This window comes from Nelumbo lutea, chromosome 1 (genome assembly GCF_056320005.1).
Source record: "Nelumbo lutea isolate HS-2025 chromosome 1, American lotus-T2T, whole genome shotgun sequence".
Classification (NCBI taxonomy): domain Eukaryota; kingdom Viridiplantae; phylum Streptophyta; class Magnoliopsida; order Proteales; family Nelumbonaceae; genus Nelumbo; species Nelumbo lutea.
Window position 1 is genome coordinate 128,802,871 of NC_142684.1, and position 23,000 is coordinate 128,825,870.

At 35.4% G+C, this 23,000-nt stretch overlaps 1 protein-coding gene across 1 annotated transcript; it reads left to right on the top strand.

Annotated features, from left to right (window-relative positions):
- The first annotated feature begins 6,788 nt into the window (after window positions 1-6,788).
- LOC148877500 (uncharacterized) lies at window positions 6,789-22,465 on the top strand. Its single transcript, XM_088941971.1, has 8 exons — window positions 6,789-7,297; window positions 14,520-14,654; window positions 15,094-15,285; window positions 15,552-15,613; window positions 15,860-16,017; window positions 19,931-20,079; window positions 20,192-20,338; window positions 22,090-22,465. Exons 1-8 carry the CDS (start codon window positions 6,950-6,952, stop codon window positions 22,273-22,275), a joined length of 1,377 nt encoding a protein of 458 aa, XP_088798097.1. The 5' UTR covers window positions 6,789-6,949; the 3' UTR covers window positions 22,276-22,465.
- Window positions 22,466-23,000: the final 535 nt, after the last annotated feature.

Sequence of the window (23,000 nt, forward strand, 5' to 3'; positions counted from 1 at the left end):
GTTGACCCGACGTGAGTTCCCCCATCTCGATCTTAGTGCCATAACTACCTCGAGGATCACAAAGGAAATGGCCGCCGAAACTGTTGAAGATTCGGACTTTGAAGCAGAAAGCGACAGCAAACTGTTCGATGACAATGGGGAGACCGGTGCTGGCGAGAGCCGCATGGAGATGGATCCTCCTACTGAAGCCTCCAACAAGGGTGAGGAGCCCTGAGATGACTAGAAGCCCCTCCTTGATCCTTTATGATGTATACCCCCAACTCAACCTAGTTAGCTCGGCATCTAATCTGCCCCCAGCTCGGCCTAGTTAGCTTGGCACCTAATCTACCTCCAACTCGGCTTGGTCAGCTCAACACCTAATCTGCCTCCAGCTCGGCTTAGTTAGCTCAGCACCTAATCTGCCTCCAGTTCGGCCTAATTAGATCAACACCTAATCTGCCCCATCTCGGCCTGGTCAGCTCGGCACCTGATCTACCTCCAACTCAGCATCCATGTTCTCATCCAGCAAAAGTTCTCCACTTCGGCCTCTAAGTCATCGGCCACTTGAAAGCAGATCGGATGACGAGGTACTTAGCACAAAAAATTGATTCATCATATATGATCTGATTGTTTGTTCTGCATTCCAATTTGCCGCGAAGATAGAGGGGTGCGTATGTTTTTTGTTATCCGCTCATAATCCAAAGATTTCATTTCTTTGACATTGTTGTTTGAGAAATTATCAATGGTTGAGTGCAAGCGGTGTTTCAATCTACAACTTGGATTTTCATGACCTATTCTTGCGAAAGCGGAGCAGGAACGAGGTAGACGCTCGTACTGTCTTGCGAAGTCTGTTGCGTTAACTTCCACTTGATTGTTGTTTAGAAACGAATCATCCCTCTTACTTGCTCAACGGAATAGTGCAACCGGGTCATTGTTGGATTGGCCTGGTTCTTTTGACCGTCCATGGCAGTTTTGGGGTTTGGGTATTAAAGCTCTTGAAGCTAAAGAGGACTTTGATTTTTGTTCATGGGGTGCCTCTCTTGAGAGAATCAGAAATGTGTGTGGTGGACAACATGTTCTTTCAGGTCCAGATCCTATCTTTACAACTCTTGGTTAGCTTTGATAGTGGGTTCAAACGGCAACCTTCTTCCTGTGGCCATGGTCTCCCTGAGCTCGTCCCTTTGCTTGCACTTGTTTGTTTGGAAGAAAGAGAGAGATTGACCAGTAAGAAAAATAGAAACATCAAGAAAACCCATTTTAGATTTAGTCTCTAAGAATAGTGGGATCTAAATCCTTTAGATTGTTTAGTCTCTAAGAATAGTGCTACAGTAACCCCGTGAGTCAGAAAAGATTGGAAGTGGGAATGGGCTGAGACTGAGCGGTTGCATTGATTTGAAAATTTTTCTTAGATAGCTTTTATTTTGAAAAATTGATAAATAATAAAGAGCAAATTTGACATTTTGTTTTTTCTATCACTATTTAATGATGGTATCAATTGTTAGATTACTTAGGAGTACTTTAAAACAATATGTAAATATAAGGATAAAGTTAGGCAATTAGCTAAACCATAAGGGTAATTTAAGAAATTTGCCCTAAAATTTTAATATATTCACCATTGATTGATATTATTGTATTACTAGTAAAAGTGTATGCACGTTGCACGTGGCAATATCAAATGATGATGGTGATAACAGTCAACAACCAAATGACCTTATTGGTTGAACCATTAATCTATTTAACCAGGAAAATAGACTATGATTAAGAAATTAATTCATTTTTTCTTTGTATTTTAACCATTTCTATCTTTACTAACAATAATTCTTATTTTTAAACATATTTTTGTTTAATATGAAGAATATATAATATTAATGCATGTTCAATTTTTTTTACAAAATTTATAAAACATTCTATAGTTTTATTTTTTATTATTTAATTTATGAAATAATATAAATTACTTATTTACCAAGTGGAAATGTAATTCCAATATATTGTTTGAACATTGATTTTTAATATTGTGGTCAAATCATTTTATATATATATATATATATATCATTTATATGTAGTATATATGTTATTTATTATTTATTTATAAATATGTTATTTATATTGCATTTTTGTAAATTTCTTATATAATGAAAATAGTTGAAAAAATACTTATATTTTTCTTTATTTTAAAATATTATGTTTTTTTATTTTAATAATTTATTATTTTTAAATTAAATTGGATCGTATTAGATTCGGATATCCAACATCTTGATCGGATTCAGATTCGAATCAATATTTATGAGACCCGATTAGATCTTCAAATTGAATCAAATTTGAATATACCTTGATTCAAATCCGATTCAATTTGTTTGCATCCTACCAAATCACTTGTCTACAATGACTTAGCTAATTAAATCGTTGAACCACTTAACATGGTTAGTGGGGTCATGTGTTAAACATTGATGCTCTTTATTTTTATCCCATTTTTATCATTAATGAAAATAATTTTCATTAATCACACTTTTTTTTATATGATGAATATATAATATTATAAAATGTACCCAAAATTATCTACAAATTTCTACAATTTTTAGAAATTTATGTATTTTATTATTTAATAATAACATCATGCGTTGATCCATTTGACATGGATAGTTGAACCACTAACCAACCACTTGGATAGAAAAATCATTTTTTATTTTTCGATTGATTTTAAATCATGTATTATATTTTCATCATCAATAAATATAATTCTTATTTTTGCATTTATTTTTGCATGTGACAATATCAAATGATGATGGTGATAATAATCAATAACCAAAGGACCTTATTGGTTGAACTGTTAACTTATTTAACTATGAAAATGGACTATGATTAAGACACTAATTCATTTTTTCATTGTATTTTAGCCATTTTTATCTTTATTAACAATAATTCTCATTTTTTCAAACATGTTTTTGTCTAATATGAAGAATATATAATATAAATGTATTTCATTTTTTATAAAATTTATAAAAAATTCTATATTTTATTTTTTATTATTTAATTTATGAGATAATAAAGATTACTTATTTACCAAGAGGAAATGCAATCCAATATATTGTTTGAACGTTGGTTTTCAATATTGTGATCAAATCAATTATTTATATATATAGTATATATATATATATATTATTTATATATAATATATATGTTATTATTTATTTATTTATTTATAAATATGTTACTTATGTTGCATTTTTATATACTTTTTTATGTGATGAAAATAGTTGAAAAAATACTTTTTTTTTAGTTTAATTGTTTTATTTTTTTTTCTTTTAATAATTTATTACTTTTTTAAAAAATTAAATAGGATTCTATCAAATTCAAATATTTAACATCTTGATCGGATTTAGATTTGAATCAATATTTATGAGATTCAATCGAATCTTTGGATCAAATTAGATTTGATATGATCTGATTTGATCTGTTTACATCCTTACCAAACCACTTGCCTATATGACCTAGCTAATTAAATTATTGAACCATTTGATATATGGTTAGTCGGGTCATGTGTTAGACATTAATGCTCTTTATTTTTTATCATAATTTTATCCCATTTCTATCATTAATGAAAGTAATTCTCATTAATCACACTTTTTTATATGATGAATATAATATTATAAAATGTACCCAAAATTATTGATAAATTTTTATATTTTTTAGAATTTTATGTACTTTATTATTTAATAATAACATCCATTTGACATAGATAGTTGAATCACTAACCCACCATTTGGATGGAAAAACCATTTTGCTTTTTTGGTTGATTTTAAATCATGTATTCCATTTTCATCATCGATAAAAGTAATTTTTACTTTCACATTTATTTTTTTTAATATGGTGAATATATAACAATAGAATTGTATCAAAATGTTTTATACAAAGTGTATATATATATATATATATATATATATATGTATTTAATATTTGTTACTTAGTTATGACATCATAGATTGACCAATTTGACCCAAAACATTAGATCATTGACCTACCTACCATCTAGATATGGAAATGGTTCATTTTCAAACTAGTTTTAAGTTTTGCATTTCATTTATGTCATTGATAAAATAATTATTATTTATTATACTTATTTTTGTTTATATTATCAGTGTATAATATTATAGATGTGCCCAAAATTGTTTCATTTTTTTGTACTATTCTATTTTAAAAAATTATTTTTAATTATACATCATGGGTTGGCCTATTTGACCTGAAATGTTGAACCACTAACCCAGCCCCTAAATAGGAAAATGGTTTAATTTTCCATCGGTTTTAAGTTGTATATTTGATGTCCATCATTAATGAAATTATGTCTATTTTTTCATATTTCTAAATTTGTATTATTTATTTATGACATCATGAAGTTATCCATTTAACCCATATGGTTGAACTACTTACCCACCACCTAGATGAAAAATATGATTTCATTTCTATGTTTATTTTAAAAATATAAAATTTTATTCTATTAATAATTATTGTGTATGGATTTATTAGTGGAATTTGATGATGATAAACAAAAGTATAAATGTTGGATTTAATTAGAGAGAATGTGATTTATTTAATGACTTAAATGTGAGACTTGATGAAATGTAATTGAATGTACTTAATGATACTCTTTTAATTACATTTTCTGTCATTTCAATGGAGATGAACTAAATTCAAGAGGAGGGATATTTCAATAAAAAAGAATTTTCAAAGCCAATACTTCCTCATTTGCATTTTTATAAATAGTATAGATAGATATTGATATAGATATAGATTGTACTAGTTGTCACTCAACTATTACAAGTTGATATGCAATATTTACAAACTATCACAAAACTCGTAAGGCTTAAAATGCAAAATTTGTGTATCGAGAGTTTTGTTTAATTGAAACTCTTTTAACTTTTTTCTAATAAAGAATTTTGATTTTGATATTTTGTTAGGTGATATGTCAGACCTTATGTTAACACTCAAAACCTTTAAATATCCCAGAAAATGGAGATGGTTTTCTATCAGGGCAAACCTATTCCCACACCATTCTAACAACCTTTCCCAACCTTGCATTGAGAATATCTCTCCATGAAATAAAACACAAAAGTATGGAGATATTCTCAATGCAAAGCAGTAAAGGTTACTCGAACATGCTTTAACTTGACTGAAGCCAAACTCGAAAAATGAGAAGTATATTAAGATACACACCAATACATTTGGATATCTTGAACTTTATTCAAATCATATACAACCGTTACAAACTTTTATAAAACCAATATCCAAATGTTGCAAGCACATATTCAACTTTATATTAAAAAAGTACCAGGCGATCTATTTGTGCTGGGTAATATATTTATAATCCTTTCCCAGAGGCCACGATGAATAAGCTCAAAACCTCCCCTAACGTTTCTCATAAAAAATTATACTTCCCCTCTAGCTTTTTACAAAAGTTAAACCTCCCCTGTCATTATTATGATATGCTGTTATATTTAATAGAACCATCCTTGATTACTTTTCAAAATTTCAAAAAGAAATACCAAACTATTAATTTCAAACAAGAACATAACAGCATAAATTTTAAACATGAATACATTGTATAAATACTAAAAGATTATACTGTTAATCTTAACAAATGCAAGACATACAAAAAGTGCCCTCACTGTATTCTATATGTTTGACTTTTATATGTTTGCAAATCGATATCTGTTGTCTCTATCCTGTACTCCTTTGAGGTTTCCTTGCCTTGAGAAGGTGAGAAAATCTCAGCAGCTCCTCTTTTTCTTCTTCTAATACAGTTAACAACAGTTAGGCTATGTTTGGTTTGAAGGAAAAAGTAGGGAAAGGAAAAGAAAGGAAAAGCAAAGAAAATTTTACAAATCTCGTATAAGTTTTGATATCTTTTCCTACATTTTCCTTCAAACCAAACATAGCCTTAGTGAAATCCCATGGTATAATAAATTGGTTATGTATAAGTTTTTGAAATTAAGTGAGTTGACTTGCAATTATTTTTTCCCCACTAATGCGACCATCTCCTTGGAAGCAAAGCTGAAGTGGGTTCTTTGAGTTAAAAGAAAGAAAGAAATAAATTGGTTGCGCATTTTATCATCACAAATGAATGGATATGTTTTTAATCTTGACAAGTGAAATGGTTTTAGTCATTATCGTCATGAAAGAAAAATAAAGAAAATATAATAAATGAAGGAGGAATTGATTTGTTTTTCCAAGAATTAGATGTGGTAATTGATCTTTAAACTCTGCACGGTTTTCACAAGGATAATAGTCTCAATCAATAGTGGTTTGGAATGAGTTAAGAAGACAAATGAAGGGAACAAGTCAAAAAGGGCTTTGCTGAGAGAACTTGGAAGTTTGGGGCTAAAAGAAAAGGCAATTAACGATATTCAGAGACGAGCAGTGGGTAGTTTGTCTTGTTATGTCAGCCATTACTCATTAGGGGTGGTTTAAGTACTTTCGTAATGGTAAGGGGAGATTTTATTATTTAGGTGAAACCTCAAGGGCTTTTAGCAAATCAAAAAAAAAAACACAAGGGTAGGGCGGGAGGTTTATGTCTTCAGGCTTTCAGAGGTTTCGGTTAAAAACTGAAGCGTCCTGATCATGTCCTCCTATAAGGACAATACAGGCCACCCACCTTAGGCTAATCGAGGCAGAAGATCCCAATTTAAAGGTCCCCGCAGAATACTTACGAATCTAATATTCCACTTCGATGTATTATATAACTTCTCCTCATCTGAAAGGTTCCGATCCAACGGCTTCTCCTCATCTGGAAGGCTCCGATCCAACGGCTTTACCCCAAACTAAAATTGTTTTGCGTCCTTTCTGAACCTTCACGCATTCGTCCGCCTGCTACAATCTGAGTCTCTCTGCAACTTCGTTGGTCCTCTGTTTCTGTTTAGTTTCAATTGATCTGTTATAGTTTACCGTTTGCGATCCTGGTGATGATGGTTTGAAATCAATGGCCAGGCGGTCGCATGTGACGGAGCTTGGGTGCATCGCCTGCGACGAATTGGCCGAATTGGGTGCCGGCAAGGAAGGGTGGCTTGTCGACAGCGCCAACGTTCTCTCTACCCTTGACACCCATTCGCTCGCTCTTGCCAACCGTTCTGTTATTCTCATCCTCCGCTGGAGATACGATGACCCATCTAGTCGGCCGGTTAAGATCCGACCTTCTTTATCCTCAGTTGAAGGAGAGATCACCGCCATCGAGTGGCTTGTCTTCGATGATCTCCATGCCCTTGCCGTTGGAACCTCTAATGGATATCTGCTCATTTACTCTTTGGAATCCGATCTGATCCATAAACAGGTAGCATATTTTCCAATTTGGATCCTTTTGTTTTTGAACTTATTTTCTCCTCACTCATTGACTAGGAAATCTTTGACGGAAACATTCTAGAGTTCGTTGCTGAATATTGGAAGTTTTAGTTTGATGTCTGTAATTATCTAATTTATATTTTCCTCTGGGCATAAAGGGCAGATAATCGGTTTACTCTACTCCGACTCTGACACATATGAGTGGTAAAGAAGGATATTGACTCTACTAATATTTAACCGGTGGTTCTTCTATAGTGGGTGGGTTGAATACCATTGAAGTTTCATACTGTTAGAATGCATTCACTACTTTTAGGTGGTGGGTGCATGTCGGTTTGGAATTGAAGTGAAACAGAAAATCCTTATTAGTTGTGCTGAATTATGATAAAACACATGTAAACATTATACAGTTGTTCTGTTTAGAAATGCAATTATATATTTTTGAGTCAATGTGAAATTTCTAATGATAAAGATTTTTAACTTTATTTACAACCAGGTTTAACACGTGTTTCTCGTGTATCATAGCTATTTATGCCATCTTTCCTGTCATTATCCATTTGTCCTGGCCTTGTTTCATTGTTTATGGTTTTGTTGTCGCAATTCACTACTCCATTCTAAGGCTATCTGTATGGTAAGGCACTGGGCGTGATTGAAATATTGTTATTTCTGTTTAAATATGTACACATTTCACCCATGACTCCCTTGGCTTTTTATTACATTGTGTTTGTTTCAATTCCAGATCCAGTTGCCCATTAATTACATCTCATGCATTGTGTTCACTAGGAAAAAAATTTTTAACATTAGAATAAAAGGATTTATAATCCAAAGAAAAAAATTATTAAAAAAGTACAGTGCTGAGGCAAGTGAGTTCTTATGGTTTTCACTTGGTTAGTTAATGGTTATTGACATGATAATGCATCTCATCACATTTGATGGCAGTTATGAGCTGTACCTGTATGTGTAAACATGCACACATATTTACAAGCTACAAGATAGATATTGAAACTGGATAACACATGGGTACCTCTAGAGTCTTATTATCTTCATAGGTTATTCCATGACAGTTAGAAGTTTAGTTATTTGTTTGTTCAAAGTCCAATAAATTATATGATTTCTATATCTTAACAAACTTTACTATAAAAGTGTAGAAACTCTATTGAGTTTGATGGGATACAACATTTTATTAGAACAGATAGGTAGTTTAAAAGCTTCAAAATAAAGTAGGTTATCAATAGAGTGTGAAAAATTGAGGTGGTAGACTAATGAGCTGGTAGACTCGAAGTTAAGGGTGGCAACACTGGGGTTGTATGCAAAATTGACTTAGAGAAGGTTTACGATCATGTAAACTGGAGGTTTCTTGACTTGGTGTTGCAGAAAATGAACTTTGGCCAGAAATGGAGGAATTGGGTCAGAGTGTGCATATCCACTGCTAAGTTTTCTGTACTTGTAAATGGGTCATCTTCTGGTTTCTTTAGAAGTTCGAGGGGTCTTCGATAGGGAGACCCCCTTTGTCCATTGCTGTTTATCTGTGTGGTGGAGGCTTTAGCTAGATTAGCTAAAAGAGCTGCGGCTGAAGGCTGTGTGGAAGGTTTTAGAGTGGCAGAGGAAGGAACCGTGGTCCCATTACTACAGTATGCAGATGATACTTTATTCTTTGTTCAGGCGGAAAAGGACCAGTTAAGTAATCTTCGGACAATTCTGGTTTGGTTCAAGGTGATCTCTGGATTACGGGTGAATTTTCAGAAAAGTGAAATTGTCCTAGTTTGGGAGGTCAACAATATCCAGGATCTGGCTGCGGAGCTTGGGTGTAAAGTGGGAAAACTCCCTTTCAGGTTCCTGGGTCTTCCAATTGGAGCAAAATGCCACTCCAAATCCATTTGGGACCCGGTGATTGAAAGGATAGAGAAGAAGCTAGGGGGTTGGAAGTCCTGGTATTTGTCTAAGGGAGCTAAGATTACTCTGCTGAAAAGTGTCCTGGCAAATCTACCTATCCACTTTTTATCTCTGTTTCCAATCCCAACACAGGTGGCTGAAAGGATGGAAAAGCTAGAAAGGAAGTTCTTATGGTGCGGGAAGGATGGTGAACAAAAGATCCATCAGGTTATGTGGGATTCCATATGCAAACCTGTCTCGGCAGGGGGTTTAGGAGTAAGAAATTTTAGGCAGGTAAATACTGCTCTCCTAGGTAGATGGTGGTGGCTCTTTAATTCTAGCCCCCAAGCTCTCTGGAGGCGGATAATCGCGGAAAAATTTGGAACTAGAAACTATGGATGGGATCCTGGACCTGCACCCTCACCTACTGGATGCTCAGTTTGGAAAGGAATTGAGAAGGTTTATCCTCTTTTTATCCAAGGGATTAGGCTAAATTTAGGGGATGGTGAGAGGATTAGTTTCTGGTGAGACACCTGTGCAATGGTGTCCCCCTAATGGAGACCGTCCTGTCGTTATTCCTTTTAGCAGAAGACAGGAATGTGGTGGTGGCAGATCAGTTTGAGCGGCAGGGAAATACAGGATACTGGTGTCCAAAATTTAGCAGGCATCTCAATGATTTGGAATTCTCTGATCTGTTAGAGCTGCTACAAGCGATTCAGGAATATCAACTGAACCCAAATCAGCAAGATACCAGAATTTGGAAATGGACTAAGGATGGGATTTTCTCAGTGAAGTCATTTTATTCAAATCTGAGTGCTGGTTCGGCTCAGGCTTTTCCTTGGAAAGAGATTTGGCTTCCTCACATTCCTACTAAAGTCTCCTTCTTGGTCTGGACTGCAATGCATGGTAAATGTCTCTCCAAGGAGCAGTTAATCAGGAAGGGTCTGGTGCTGCCCTCCACAAGTTGTGTGATGTGCAATGGAGAAGTTGAATCAGTGGATCACCTATTTATTCATTGTGAGGTTGCCCATCTGCTGCTCTGTCATTTCTGCTCCCTGCTAAATGTGAGGTGGTGCTGCTCCAAGTCTTTAGCTGAGCTGCTTTTCTCTTGGAAGTTGACAGGCTTAAGTAACAGGGGTAAGGTATTATGGTGTATGATCCCTCATGTAGTGTGTTGGGTCCTGTGGAAAGAAAGAAATAGTAGGATTTTTGAAGGTTAAAGGTGCTCCTTAGATGAGTTGGTGGTCCAGGCATTGGCTACTTTACATTCCTGGCTATCAGCCAAGGACTCGTTTAAGCATATCCCCCACCATCAATACTTTGATTTGGATTTTTTGTTTACTTGATTTAGTTGGGGGTCTCTTGTATGTATTTGGGAGAGACTGGTTTTTTGGTAACTTTTTGTATAGGCTGGCTGTACATGGAGTTTTGTGGACCAAAGGCTGTAATATATTACAGTTATACGCATTAATACAATTACTTTTTTCTCAAAAAAAAATGATATATCCAAATCTTCATTTTGTTGATTTTTGAGAAAGAGAAATTGTGTTCATGTTTTTTGTGTCATGGTGCAAAGTGTTGTTTCACTTGTCTGTGTCTGGGCATTTAATTGGCAAGGTTAAAATCACTTCTTGAAGGATTTCCATTCCCTTAAAAATAGTTAATGAAGGTTCTAAGCACTGTAAGATTTACTCAAATCATACTTGAATTACAATTTTGAAGCTCTTGGATATGTAATTGAATACGAATGTTGGCAGGAATAAAAATTTAAGTCAAACATGAATACAGCAGAAGAAACTTTGAGGCTGGGTTCAAGGTAGTTTCATCGTGTGATAAAATAGAGGAGAGTTGATTGAGGTGGGTTTATCATTTTCACAATCGTCATTACCTAGGGGTGTGGTATAGGTGCTAGGTGTCTTTGTGTACAGTACACGAACATCACAGCATGATGAAATTTCATATAAAACTATATGAAATCATAAGTAATTGAAAATCTTATTTTAAATAGAATTTACATGCCAAAAAAGAGAGTTATTTTATTTAACAGGTATAATAACTTTTAACACACCTTTTTGTTCCCAATTCAAAAGTGTAATTGAAATAATGAAATAGATTAAGGATGGAAAGGGGGAAAGAGAAAGATAAAACTTAAAAAGTTAAAGAACTTGTAATGAACATAAGAGGGAGAGAGAGAGAGCTATCCAAATAATAATTAGTGTTTTAAAAGGTGTGGCAGGCATCCTCCAGGCAAGGCGCTCCCAAAGCACCCTGAGGCGTATGCCAGAGGCGCTGACACCTCTGAGGCGTACACCTCTTGCACATTTTTCATGAGGCATGCTAGAGGCATACGCCTCATGCGCCTCATGCACATCTGATATAAAAGGACAGAAAGAAAAAGAAAAAGAAAAATAAAAAAAGGAAAGGAAAGGAAAGGAAAGGAAAAGAAAGGGAAGGGAAAGAAAAAAGAAAGAGAAGAAAAAAAGAGAAAAGGAAAGAAAAGAAAAGGGAAGGGAAGAAAAGAAAAGGGAAGGGAAGAAAAGATAAGTGGAAAGAAAGTGGTTTGCATCTTTATTCTTCTTAGTATAAAAGATTTTTATTAAAAATAAAGAAAAAATGAGATCCCCCTTCCTCTTCATCCTCCTCCTAATCCCCCTCCTCTTAAGGAGGTTTATGCCTCCTTGTGTTTGGGAGGCTTACACCTCTTGCGTTCTGAACTTCGCCTCACACCTCTAGGTAGTGGAACGCCTTGCATCACTCCTCCGCATTTTAAAACATTGATAATAATATTGGGAATAAAGAGAAATGAATAGTGAAAAATAGGCATCAGAAAAGGAGGAAGACAGGGGGATGACTAGCCAAAAGGACAATGAATAAATTAAGAAAGAAAGATGGGAATGCAGAAGAGTGTCTTGTTCACATTCTTGCCTACTAGTGTTTTGACCAAGGTGAGCTTGAATCACACTTAATAGTGTATGTTATTGAAAGAGAACACAAACGAGAATAAAAAATTGGATTAAGTGGGCTTCATTTACAAAAGGCAAAGAGAACCAGATAGAAACAATCAATGTTACCAGGATGTTTTAAAACTGTTGGGCCTATCTGTACTTTCTCTTGGACACTGCCTACACTCAACACTTGGCATGGTGCTTCTTATCACATAATGATGATTCTCTAATAGTCAGAAAAATATCTTGGCATTTGGCCACTTGGGCAAGGTGTCATGAGAAGGGATGCCCAAAAAAGTTCCATCACTTTGATTTCTAAGTTTTTCTTTAATTTCTTGTTTATGTGGTTTAATATCTATGTACAGACTTGCCCATTGTGATGATTTCCTGTGCTTGTGGACAATCACTCCACAAGCCAAGGTAATATGATGGAGAAGAAAAAATGGGGTTCCTGGGTACTCCAACAGATGATTGGAGAAGCATTATCATTGTCATCAAAATTGAACTGCTCGTTCAAATGGGCACCTAGATCAGCTAATGCCTTAGCTGATGTCCTTGCGTGAAACAGAGTAACCAGAGACCAACTTCCTTGGGGAACACCAGGACCAGAGATTGATGTAAATCCAATTAAGTGTAATCTTTAAACAATTGTGATGCAGCCAAGGGCTGATTGTATTGCTTCTCTCCTTCCTATCTGGAGTTTGAGAACTTTTCTTTTATTCATTAATGAAATTCAAGGTTAATTATCAAACAAAAAAAGATGATGGAATCCTTTCTAAATAAAACCTTGCATAATATTTCAAACAGTTTCCTTTTTTTGTTAATTTTTTTCTATTTTATTTTAGCTTAATGGGGCTACACAATGGGGGGTAGCCCATCTACCATGCCCTTAACACCCCCCCCCCCCCCAACCCTGGTAGGAGCAGGATTTGATTCCAGATCTCTGCTATAATGAGTCAGATATCCTACCAACTGAATTTCAAACAGAAGTTTTGTCTTGAGTTTTTTTTTTTTTTTGCCTACATTGATTCTGTGTTTTAATATGTATGGTTATGAAGTGATTTCTAATCCCAACACTTCATATTATGTGCTTACCTCTTCTAAGAAAGATAAATATAAATAATAGAAAAGAGAATCAAGGTTCTGGAATCTTTGTGAATATGTTCTAGCAGAGTGCCAACCATTAATATATCTTGATCAATGTTTTAAAACGTAGAGGCGTGACGTGAGGCGTTTCACTACAGCATTACCTAGGGGCATGAGGCGTAAGCCTCCTTAAGAGGATGGGGATGAGGAGGAGGGAGGAGGGGAAGGAGGAAGTTGAAGGAGGATCCCATTTTTCTTAATTTTTAATAAAAGTCTGTTATATTAAAAAGAATGAAGATGGATAACACTAGATGAAACGGGGGGAGGGGGCAGAGCATCCTGTTCACTTTCCTTCCCCTTCTCTTTCCGTCCCTTCCCTTTTCTCTTCTTTCTCTTCTTTCTTTTCTCTTTTTTCTTCTCTCATTCTTTTTTTTTTTTTTTGTCTTTTTATATGAGGTGTGCATGAGGCACATGAGGCATACACCTCAGAGGTGTCAACACCTCTGGCATACGCCTGATGGCATTTTTGGGGTGCCTCGCCTGGAGGTGCTTCCATGTGTATGCCTCCCAAGCCTTTTAAAACACTGATCTTCATATCATTTTGGAGTATTATCAGAAAACTGCACCCCCAGGTGTATGCCTCCCAAGCCTTCTAAAACACTGATCTTCATATCATTTTGGAGTATTATCAGAAAACTATCAGGAGTTCGTTGTGCTAAAAGCCTAAAACAAGTGTCAGAAGGGTTGGAATTTGTAGTTCTGAATTCTCTTGGTTACATAAGCAACCATGATAGGTGATAACAATGGTAAGGAGAGATAAACTTTAAGTTGAAGGCTTTAAAAAGACGCTAGGCAGGACAAAAAGGTTGTGAGTTGATCTAGTGGGCAAGGATTTCCAGACTCATGCATTAACAAAGATATGGACCTAATTAGATTGACAGAAACAGGCCACATTCAAATGGCCCCAAATAGCTTGTATAAAGCTTATATTGGATGATAAGACACATACACAGATCTGCAGATCTGAGTTTGTATGATTATAATAATAAGCCTTAAGTAGTCCTTTTGGGCTTTTAGATTCTTGAATTTCGTTCTCTTCTACCTATTACACATCTTTTCGTTTGCACATGCATGAATTACATGTTATATGTTGCCTGAATTCCTTTTTCTGCTTAATTATCTTTTTCAATTTCCAAGTTTATGGTGTGGCTTTCATGAAAATACTACCATTAGCAAATGAGCTTATTTCGTTTTTGTGCTACCAAGAAACAGTGACCATGAAACTGATGGATGATTGTGGATATCTATATGTAGTTTATATATCCTGGACGCATACTAAGGTTACGAGTTCATGGAACCAAGAGTGGTCTTACACAAGATACATCATCGGAGGAGGTTTGTGTTGTTATTCCAGGCATAATTGCACGTTTTGATGGATCGGATATTCAGGTATGTCATGTTTATTGTCAGTTGTATTAAGAAATGCTCTGCTCATGGCTGTCAGTGCATAAGGAGTTCAGGGGGGATAGACTATAACAGATGTTTTTTCAGGACTACATTGTTTTCTTATTTATATGTTGCTAACACAAATCATATAGTCCCATATGAGTACATGTTCTATGATTGTTTCCCACTTTTTGATATTAATACGATACTTCAGCTTTTGAAAAAATAAGAGTTTTACATTACAGTTTCTAATAGGCACATCAGGTAATTCAACATGTATTTTCAGAGGAAGAAAAATCCTTCAGTCTCCCCCAAGCCCATAAAAAAGTTTGACCATGGTTTTATTCATTTTTCTGCTAGAATATCTTCTTGGTATTATTTAATAGTGAGCTTTGGGTAGCTATATGGACTTGTATAGCTAACATGGACTACATGCTTTTAGAGTTTGCTGCAACGCTGGTTTCAAGAAGCACACTCACAGTTTTGGGATCAGAAACCAAAAAAGAGTGAGACGGAGGGCATGAGGAATTCATATGGAAGACTACCACTGCAGCTATGGAATGTTAACAAGTATGGATCATGTGTTGATGCAGCAATCACTGGGATAATGCCTCCTCCACTGATGGAACTTCAGGTGAAATAACTTTGCTTAATTGGCTCTGCATATGACATTGAAAAGATAAGCTATGCTTATATTCTCAGCTCCTATTGACTACCAGAAGTATTATAACATGGTTGGATGGATTTCTGAAAATCATGGATTTTCTATATTTTGCTTTGTTATGGTCATCCTGTAGTTCATTATCTAGTGCAGTTGCTGGTAATTATTTTCAATGATTATAATGGAAATTTTCTGAAGTTATTCTGGTTTTGAATTCAGCTGGTTTTATTGTTGGGCAGTCAAGTCAACGTTACTACTGTGCAGTGACTATAGGAGTGGACGCAGTAATTTCAGCATGCAGGTAAGTGTCACGGCTATTTGCAATGTGCTACTTGTTCTTTTATTTTTTTCTCTTTTTGAAACAAACTGTTTTTAATCTTTACACTTCTTATTACCTCCCCAGCCCTGGTGGCAGTGGAATTTGATCCCAGATTTATGATAGAAACTTCCAGAGAACCTACCAACTGAGCCACCCTTAGTTGGTCTTATATTCTTCTGTTATTGTCCTTAAATGTTAGGTTTTAACTTCCATTTTATTTCAATACAGGCTTTCTGAAGACAGAAACAGGTCTATAGTTGGAGCTATTCTGTCGAAGGTTGTGCCTGCTACATTTTCAACAATAGCTTCTTTCTCTAAAATGATTTGGCGGAGTGGGCAAACTTCAGTAACAAACTCTGAAGAGAAGCCTCAGCCATTTGCTAAAGGTGAATTCAGTTTATACATAGTTATTTGATCTTTTTTCTCTAACAACCAATAAACTAATTATCCATGAGAGGATGTGCAATCTTTGACTTAAGTTGACTGACAAATGCCATTTGCAAATGCTGCCTCTTTATTCCTTTTTAGATAGATGCTGTCCCTACATTTTATGATCTTGTTTCAGTACTGCATGATTTTGTCATTTAGAGATTGTTTCCTGATGTTTTAAATTTTGAACCTAATGTCTCTGTGATATTAATTAGGATTTTGATAGGTGACAGCTATTTTTCATGGGTTGGTTCTACCCAACCAACATAACTGAATTTAGCTGGTTATATCGGTTCTGGTTCTGATTTTGTCTTGATTAATAATTGGATCAGTTCTGGTTCTTGTTTGTTCTGAGACAATTATTTTGTTAATAATATGAAAAGGCTTCGTAGCTTTCCTGTAATTTTTTTCATATTTTATGTCTAAAAGGGTAGATTTGATAGATAATATATAAGATAATTGTGGTTAAAAACAATTAATTTATTTACATATAAATAATTTACTAATTTACTGTCATTTTTATTAAGGTTATTATAAAAAGTCAAGTTTCAAGTTGTGATTTACAATTTTACATAATAATTGGTTCTAATCAGGTCAGACCTCATTATCCTGATTAATAATCAGGATGGTTCTGGGTCTATGGTTTTGTCCCAATTAATAATTGGTTCAGTATGTCTTTATATAGAGCTCCAGCGACTGTGTTAAATTCCCTTGAGAAGTTGAGAAGAGATTTCCTTTGGGATGGAATAGAGGAGAGGAAATTTCATCTTGTGGCTTGGACAGAAATTATGTAAACCTAAGCATGCTGGAGGAGTGGGGATTAGGCCACTTAAACAAGTTAATACTGCTCTTCTCGCAAAGTGTTGGAAGTTTGCTAATGAAGAGAATATGCGGTGGAGGAACTTAATTAAAGTGAAATATGGGGAGGTGGGTTTTGGTTGGGAATCAGGTGAACCCACTGGTTCTTATGGAACAAGTCTTTGGGAAGGAGAGACTGAGAACTAAGAATATATTTATTTGAACTATATTTCCTTCAAGCTGGATCTTGGTGATAGAATTTCATTCTGGAAGCACAGGTGGTGCGGTGAGAGAGCACTTGTGTGGCCTCTCCTGTGATCTTTGCCCTTGCCCAGGATAAGGAGGCTAGGACAAGGAGGCTTGGATGTGTGACTGTTTTGAGGTAAAATGATTTCTGTGTCTGGATTCCTCGCCTCAGAAGGGATGTCAATGATTGGGACCTGGGTGAGCTGGCTCATCTTCTTCACTCTCTGGAACAGGTGAAACCTCAGCCTTCTAGAAGTGATGCTATGTGTTGGGTTGCTGAGAAATCTGGTAAGTTTGCAGTCAATTCTTTGCTGAATCTTTTGGCAGTTGAGGAGGGTCATTCCCCTCCTTGGGTTTGGACTTGGAAGATAAGGAAACCATAAAAAGTGGTTTTCTTTGTTTGGGATGCAATTAAAGGAAGGATTCCCACTTAGAAGGAGAGGAATGATCATTGTAAATCATTACTTCTTATGTGGAAGAGATGAGGAGAACGTTCAGCACACTCTTCTCCATTCTGTTTTCTCTGCCAGTTTGTGGGCTCATGCTTTGAAGCTGTTTAGGGTGAGCTGGGTTATCCCTCCGGATATTGGGGTTCTGTTTTCCTCTTGGAGAGTGAAGGCCTTTTCTAAAAAGGGCAAGCTGTTGTGGAACCTTGCCCCTTTGGCAATCTACTGGTGCATTTGGAAAGAAAGGAATTGGTGCTTATTTGAGAATCTTTCTTCTCCTGCCAAAAGGTGTGTGCAAAGTTCAAAAGAACCTTGTTCAGTTGGGCGTCTGTTAGTAAATCTATCAGGGTGTGAGTTTTAGGCAAGTCTGTGATCAGTGGGAGGGTCTTCTGTGGCTTAATGACACTATGAGTTAATTTTTTTTTTTTGTAGTTTTTTCTTCTTCTTGTAGTTGGTGAGCATAGTTATCAAGGCGTCTAGGTGATTCTGGGCAGCACTGGAGTGCCTAGTCACCTAGTGGCCTAGGTGACACCTTGCAATATGAATATAATATATATAAAAAACTAACTTTTGGCTAGTTCCCTAGTTTTTTATACACCATTCAGCATGTATATTAATGGAAAAAATTAGCAGTTCTCTTTATTAAGAACATTAAATTTCCTTTAGAAATGTGACAAATCATCACATCTAAATGATAAAAATCTTTTGCATATATTAATTTCATTATTTTAAAAAATAATACTACTAGTAAATATTTAATAGAGCAATTTCTTATCAATTGGTGGACAAAGAAGGTTATTAACTTTAATAGTAAAACATTAAAACAAAGTATATATATATATATATATTATAATAAAATGTATTAACACACATTAATAAGATGCAGCAATATAAATGATATATTAAGGCACCTGCCTTGTCATTTTTTTCACCTTGAAGGGCGCCTAGTTGCTATAATTAAAGGTGTTTGAGCGAGGCGCCCAGCCAAGGGTGCCTTGTTTGCCTAGTTAATGCCTTAAGTATACTGGTGAGGAATCTCTCCCTCTCCAGCATTCCCTCTCTTTTGCTTAATGAAAACATCACCACTTTTCCAAAAAAAAAAAAAAAAAACTGTTACAGGCTGTCCCAAGCAAGACCCAGCCCATTGACAGCCCCATCATCATTATCATCAAATGGGTGTTGCCACTTGATATGCCCAATGTGTAGGAATGCTTTGGAGGAGGTGTAATACCATGAGAGTTGTGTTAGGTGCTCCCTTATTGAGCTTTTGGATGGAAATGAATTTAAGCATTTTATACAAACACATTCATTAAGTTGGCTGTTGAGTTGGTTAGCATGGGAAGAGCTTATTGGATTATCATCATGGATGGCTTTAGACAGATATCAATAGACATGTTCATCAGGAAAGGCTTGCTGGATTACACCCATGGATGACTTTAGGGGGATATCCATGGAACTGTTCATCAGGTACTGGTATCAGATTTGTGGATTTATCCCTTCACCATGACATTGGCTGGTGCTTAACTTTAACATCTAGTACAAAAACTGATCTTGTACAGAGGAAACCAACATTACATTTTAAAAAAGCATATTGCATCTTCCAAATTTCATTACAGATATTGTTACCTAACCTTGTAGTGGTTGCCACTGATGTAGCATGTGAAATGGCAAGTGTCAAGAGGAATGAAAACTTTCTCTCAAAAGCATTCTAAAGAGAGGAAGGAAAAAACAAAAGCACTAAAGAGCTTGTCTCTCCCTCTACAAACTATGGTCAATCCAAATTTAATGGCTCTTTTCTTTTTTTTTTTTTTTTTTTCCTTTTTGATGTAATGGGGGGGAGCTAACAGGCATGCTTTTAAATATGGTGAAATTTCATGAAATTTTGGTGTAACAGAAGCACATTCGTGAAATATTTCAGGTTTACTTATTTTGTCAGATTCTTTCTTTAATTTTAGGATTTTATTATATATTTCATCCTTTTCTTGTAAAACCTATAAAAATAAATAATTTCTGTAGATGAAATACTATAAAATTAACAAAATAAAAGATTATAGCATTGACATCTAGAAAGAATATGTTGTTCCAATAGCGGTAAACTAAGGAGTGAATTTTATTAGGTTACTACCTTCCCAGTGGCATATAAGTTGGTTTTTATTTGAAGGGTTAAATTATGAATGATAATATGTAAATATGGTCTTTGTGATGACAAATCACTGAAATAAATTGTCCTTGGTGGCTTGGTGCAGTCCACTTTGGTGATTATTTTATTGCTTGCAATATTCTTTGACCTGTTCTGTGCTCATAGTGACATAGATTGTGGCTTAAATGCTAATATTCCCATTTTTCTGAATTTATTTTTATGGTCATGAATTTGTGGCAGCATCTCCCTTAACTTGCTTGAAAGATCGGCCAAGAAAGGGAGAGAAACTCACCCTTTCACCTAGTGGTACTTTGGCTGCTATTACAGATTCTCTTGGTCGTATTTTGCTACTAGACACTCAGGCACTTGTGGTTGTGCGACTTTGGAAGGTTTGTACTCAGATCAATTTCATTGAATACCTCATGCACTAAAAGTTTTTTCATCTTCACACACACACACATGTATATATTTGCTAACCATTGAACTTCCTTTCTTCATCAGGGGTATCGTGATGCTTGCTGCCTTTTCACAGAGATGCTAATTAATAGAGACACAACATTGAAGTCAACTTCTGAATATCATGAACACTCAAAAAGTGACTACTGTCTCTGCCTAGCTATTCATGCACCTCGGAAAGGAATTGTTGAGGTGCAATTTTCTAACACCGGTGTTTTTTTCTAGTTTCTTGTGGTTCTTTATTTATTTTATTTTCTTCATCAACTCCACTGGAAGGTAAACCTGTAAGGAAATTCTAAGATGTGGAATAAGCCATTTTCCTTTTGCTGGAAATCATAACATCCTCTTTTTTTTGGAGAAAGGGTCATTATGGTGCATTGTATTGCTTGTTAAAAAGAAGGATATACAATGATGCACATGTATGGATGGTAGCCCCAGTATAAAGACTAGTTGAAAGTGCACCACTACTATACAAATAGGCCTTTGCAATCCCTGATCTGGCTAGATCATCTGTCCTTTGGTTCATCTCTAGGAATCAATTTAATCTGGATCACTATGCCTTCCAAGGACTCCTTAATCTTATCCATATGTGTCTGAGATGCCACGGGTCTTGGGCCCACCTTTGTTTATCAATGTCTTAGAAGCCATGTTCCCTTAAATAAACATGAAAACTTGTTAATTTATCAATCTACACACTCATGTAGGTCTTCTGATGTAGAAGCCATTTTATCTGGAAAAAAAAAGCAAGGACTAGATAAGAATTCAAGAAAGTAGAAGTTGAATGACAGTTGAGAGAATAAGAAAGCGAAGAAGGTATGTTAGAGGGCTAATATGCCTTCTCTTGAGCAAGATTTGGAGTTATCTTGTATCAAGCCTTTGACTGAGTTAGCACCACTAAAAATAATTGGAAGAGTTGTATCTCTAGGTTTTATGGGTTCATCATACAAGAGAAATGAAAAGAAAATCCTCATTCAGAACTTGTATATTCTTATTTTATCTTATGGAATGGGACATTGCTTGGTAAAATGGTAAAATTTGGGCCAATAAGCGTGAGAATGTTGGTTTGAGTCTGAGATTAACCGTTATGTGCAAAATTGCCAAAGGTTATGTTCATATCCAGTCTACCCCTCCCAAAGACCTTGCTTGGTAAAATGGTAAAATTTGGGCCAATAAGCGTGAGAATGTTGGTTTGAGTCTGAGATTAACCGTTATGTGCAAAATTGCCAAAGGTTATGTTCATATCCAGTCTACCCCTCCCAAAGACCTTATACAGTTGGGACCATCATTGGGTAAGGGCCCTATTCTTATTTCAACTTATGGACCTTATAGCTATAAATTGTTTTGATTATTGTGCAGATTTTTTCCATCATACCCATGCAGGGATTCAAAGCACAGAAAACCCAACAAGAATAATTTCAGAAATAACCCAAACAAAAGGATTCTCGTCTCAACCTTTTCATCATGCCTCATTTGTGTGATTTTGATCCATTTGTAGTTAGTTAAAATGACATTCTTGTAATTTCATTCCATATATATATCTTTCATACTTCCATACAGAATTCTTCCTTGCTGAGTACTTATCTCATTTGCTTGTGTCATCCACCTTCACCAAGATCACCTCATGGTTAGCCTAGTCCAAGTGTTTCTAGCACCATCTTTGATACACTATATTTCCTATGCATTCACTAATGCTATGTTTGGTTTGAAGGAAAAAGTAGGGAAAAGAAAGGAAAGTTAGGGAAACCTTCACAAATCTTGTATAGGTTTCCCTAACTTCCCTTTTCTTCCCTACCTTTTCCTTCAAACCAAACATAGCCTAATGTTTTCTTACCTAATGTGCATTCCTAGTTTGCTTTCTGAACTCCGTTCTATGTATCCTTGTCTTTCTTGTATAACCATGAATATTTGTTTAGTCTTAAACTCTTAATATGGTGTTTTTGCAGGTTTGGCAGATGCGAAATGGACCTCGACTTTTAGCCTTTCAATGTGCTAAAGGCAGTAAAATCCTCCAACCCGCCCATAGGTTTGGATCATCATTATCATCTCCATCATCATATGTTCCTCTTGAAGTTTTTTTGCTGAATGGAGACTCGGGACAATTATCAGTTCTGAATCGACATCTAAATTGAGAAAAATAATATTCTTTACCATAATTTCAGTTCAGAATTCAATGTTTCTTCCCTTTTCCAATGTAATTTCCTTCTGTGCTTAGTATTTGGCTGTCTATAGCTTCTTGGGTGTACCATAAACTTGATAATTGCTAATTTTCAGTTTAACCATATTTGTGTCAGTGTCCTTTCTGGACGTTGGATGACCTCAGACTTGTGTCCTTTAATTTGCACTTTGAAATTATCTCAAAACATGATAAACACCAGCTTAGCAATTTCTATTTGGGGACTCAACTAAGGCAGAAATATGGTCAACCTCATATGGGATAAGACAGTTCAAAGCCATGAATATCAGAAATCTGATAATTGAAGGGAACTCCAAAGTAAAAGTTTTTTTTTTTTTTTTGCAGAAGAAAGTAACCACAAAAAACATTATGGATACATCTGGTGCCCTCTTATACAATGATTTATCGAGCTGGAAATATACGTAGGGGGATTATCAAAAAAAAAAAAAATGCAAAACAAAAGATCGTGATTTACATGAGCTGCTGTTACTACATTTCTTCTTACATACACAAAATACATATTATCAGAAACAGACAGCGGCATTTTGATATGTTCGATTGGAGCTTTTTCATGCCACATGATGTTTCTGGAGGTTCCTTTAACTTTGAGCAATACCTCTTTTGAGTGAGAACAAAAAAGCTTGTTTGGTTCCCAAGGAGATCAGTTTCCTCATGCCTGTG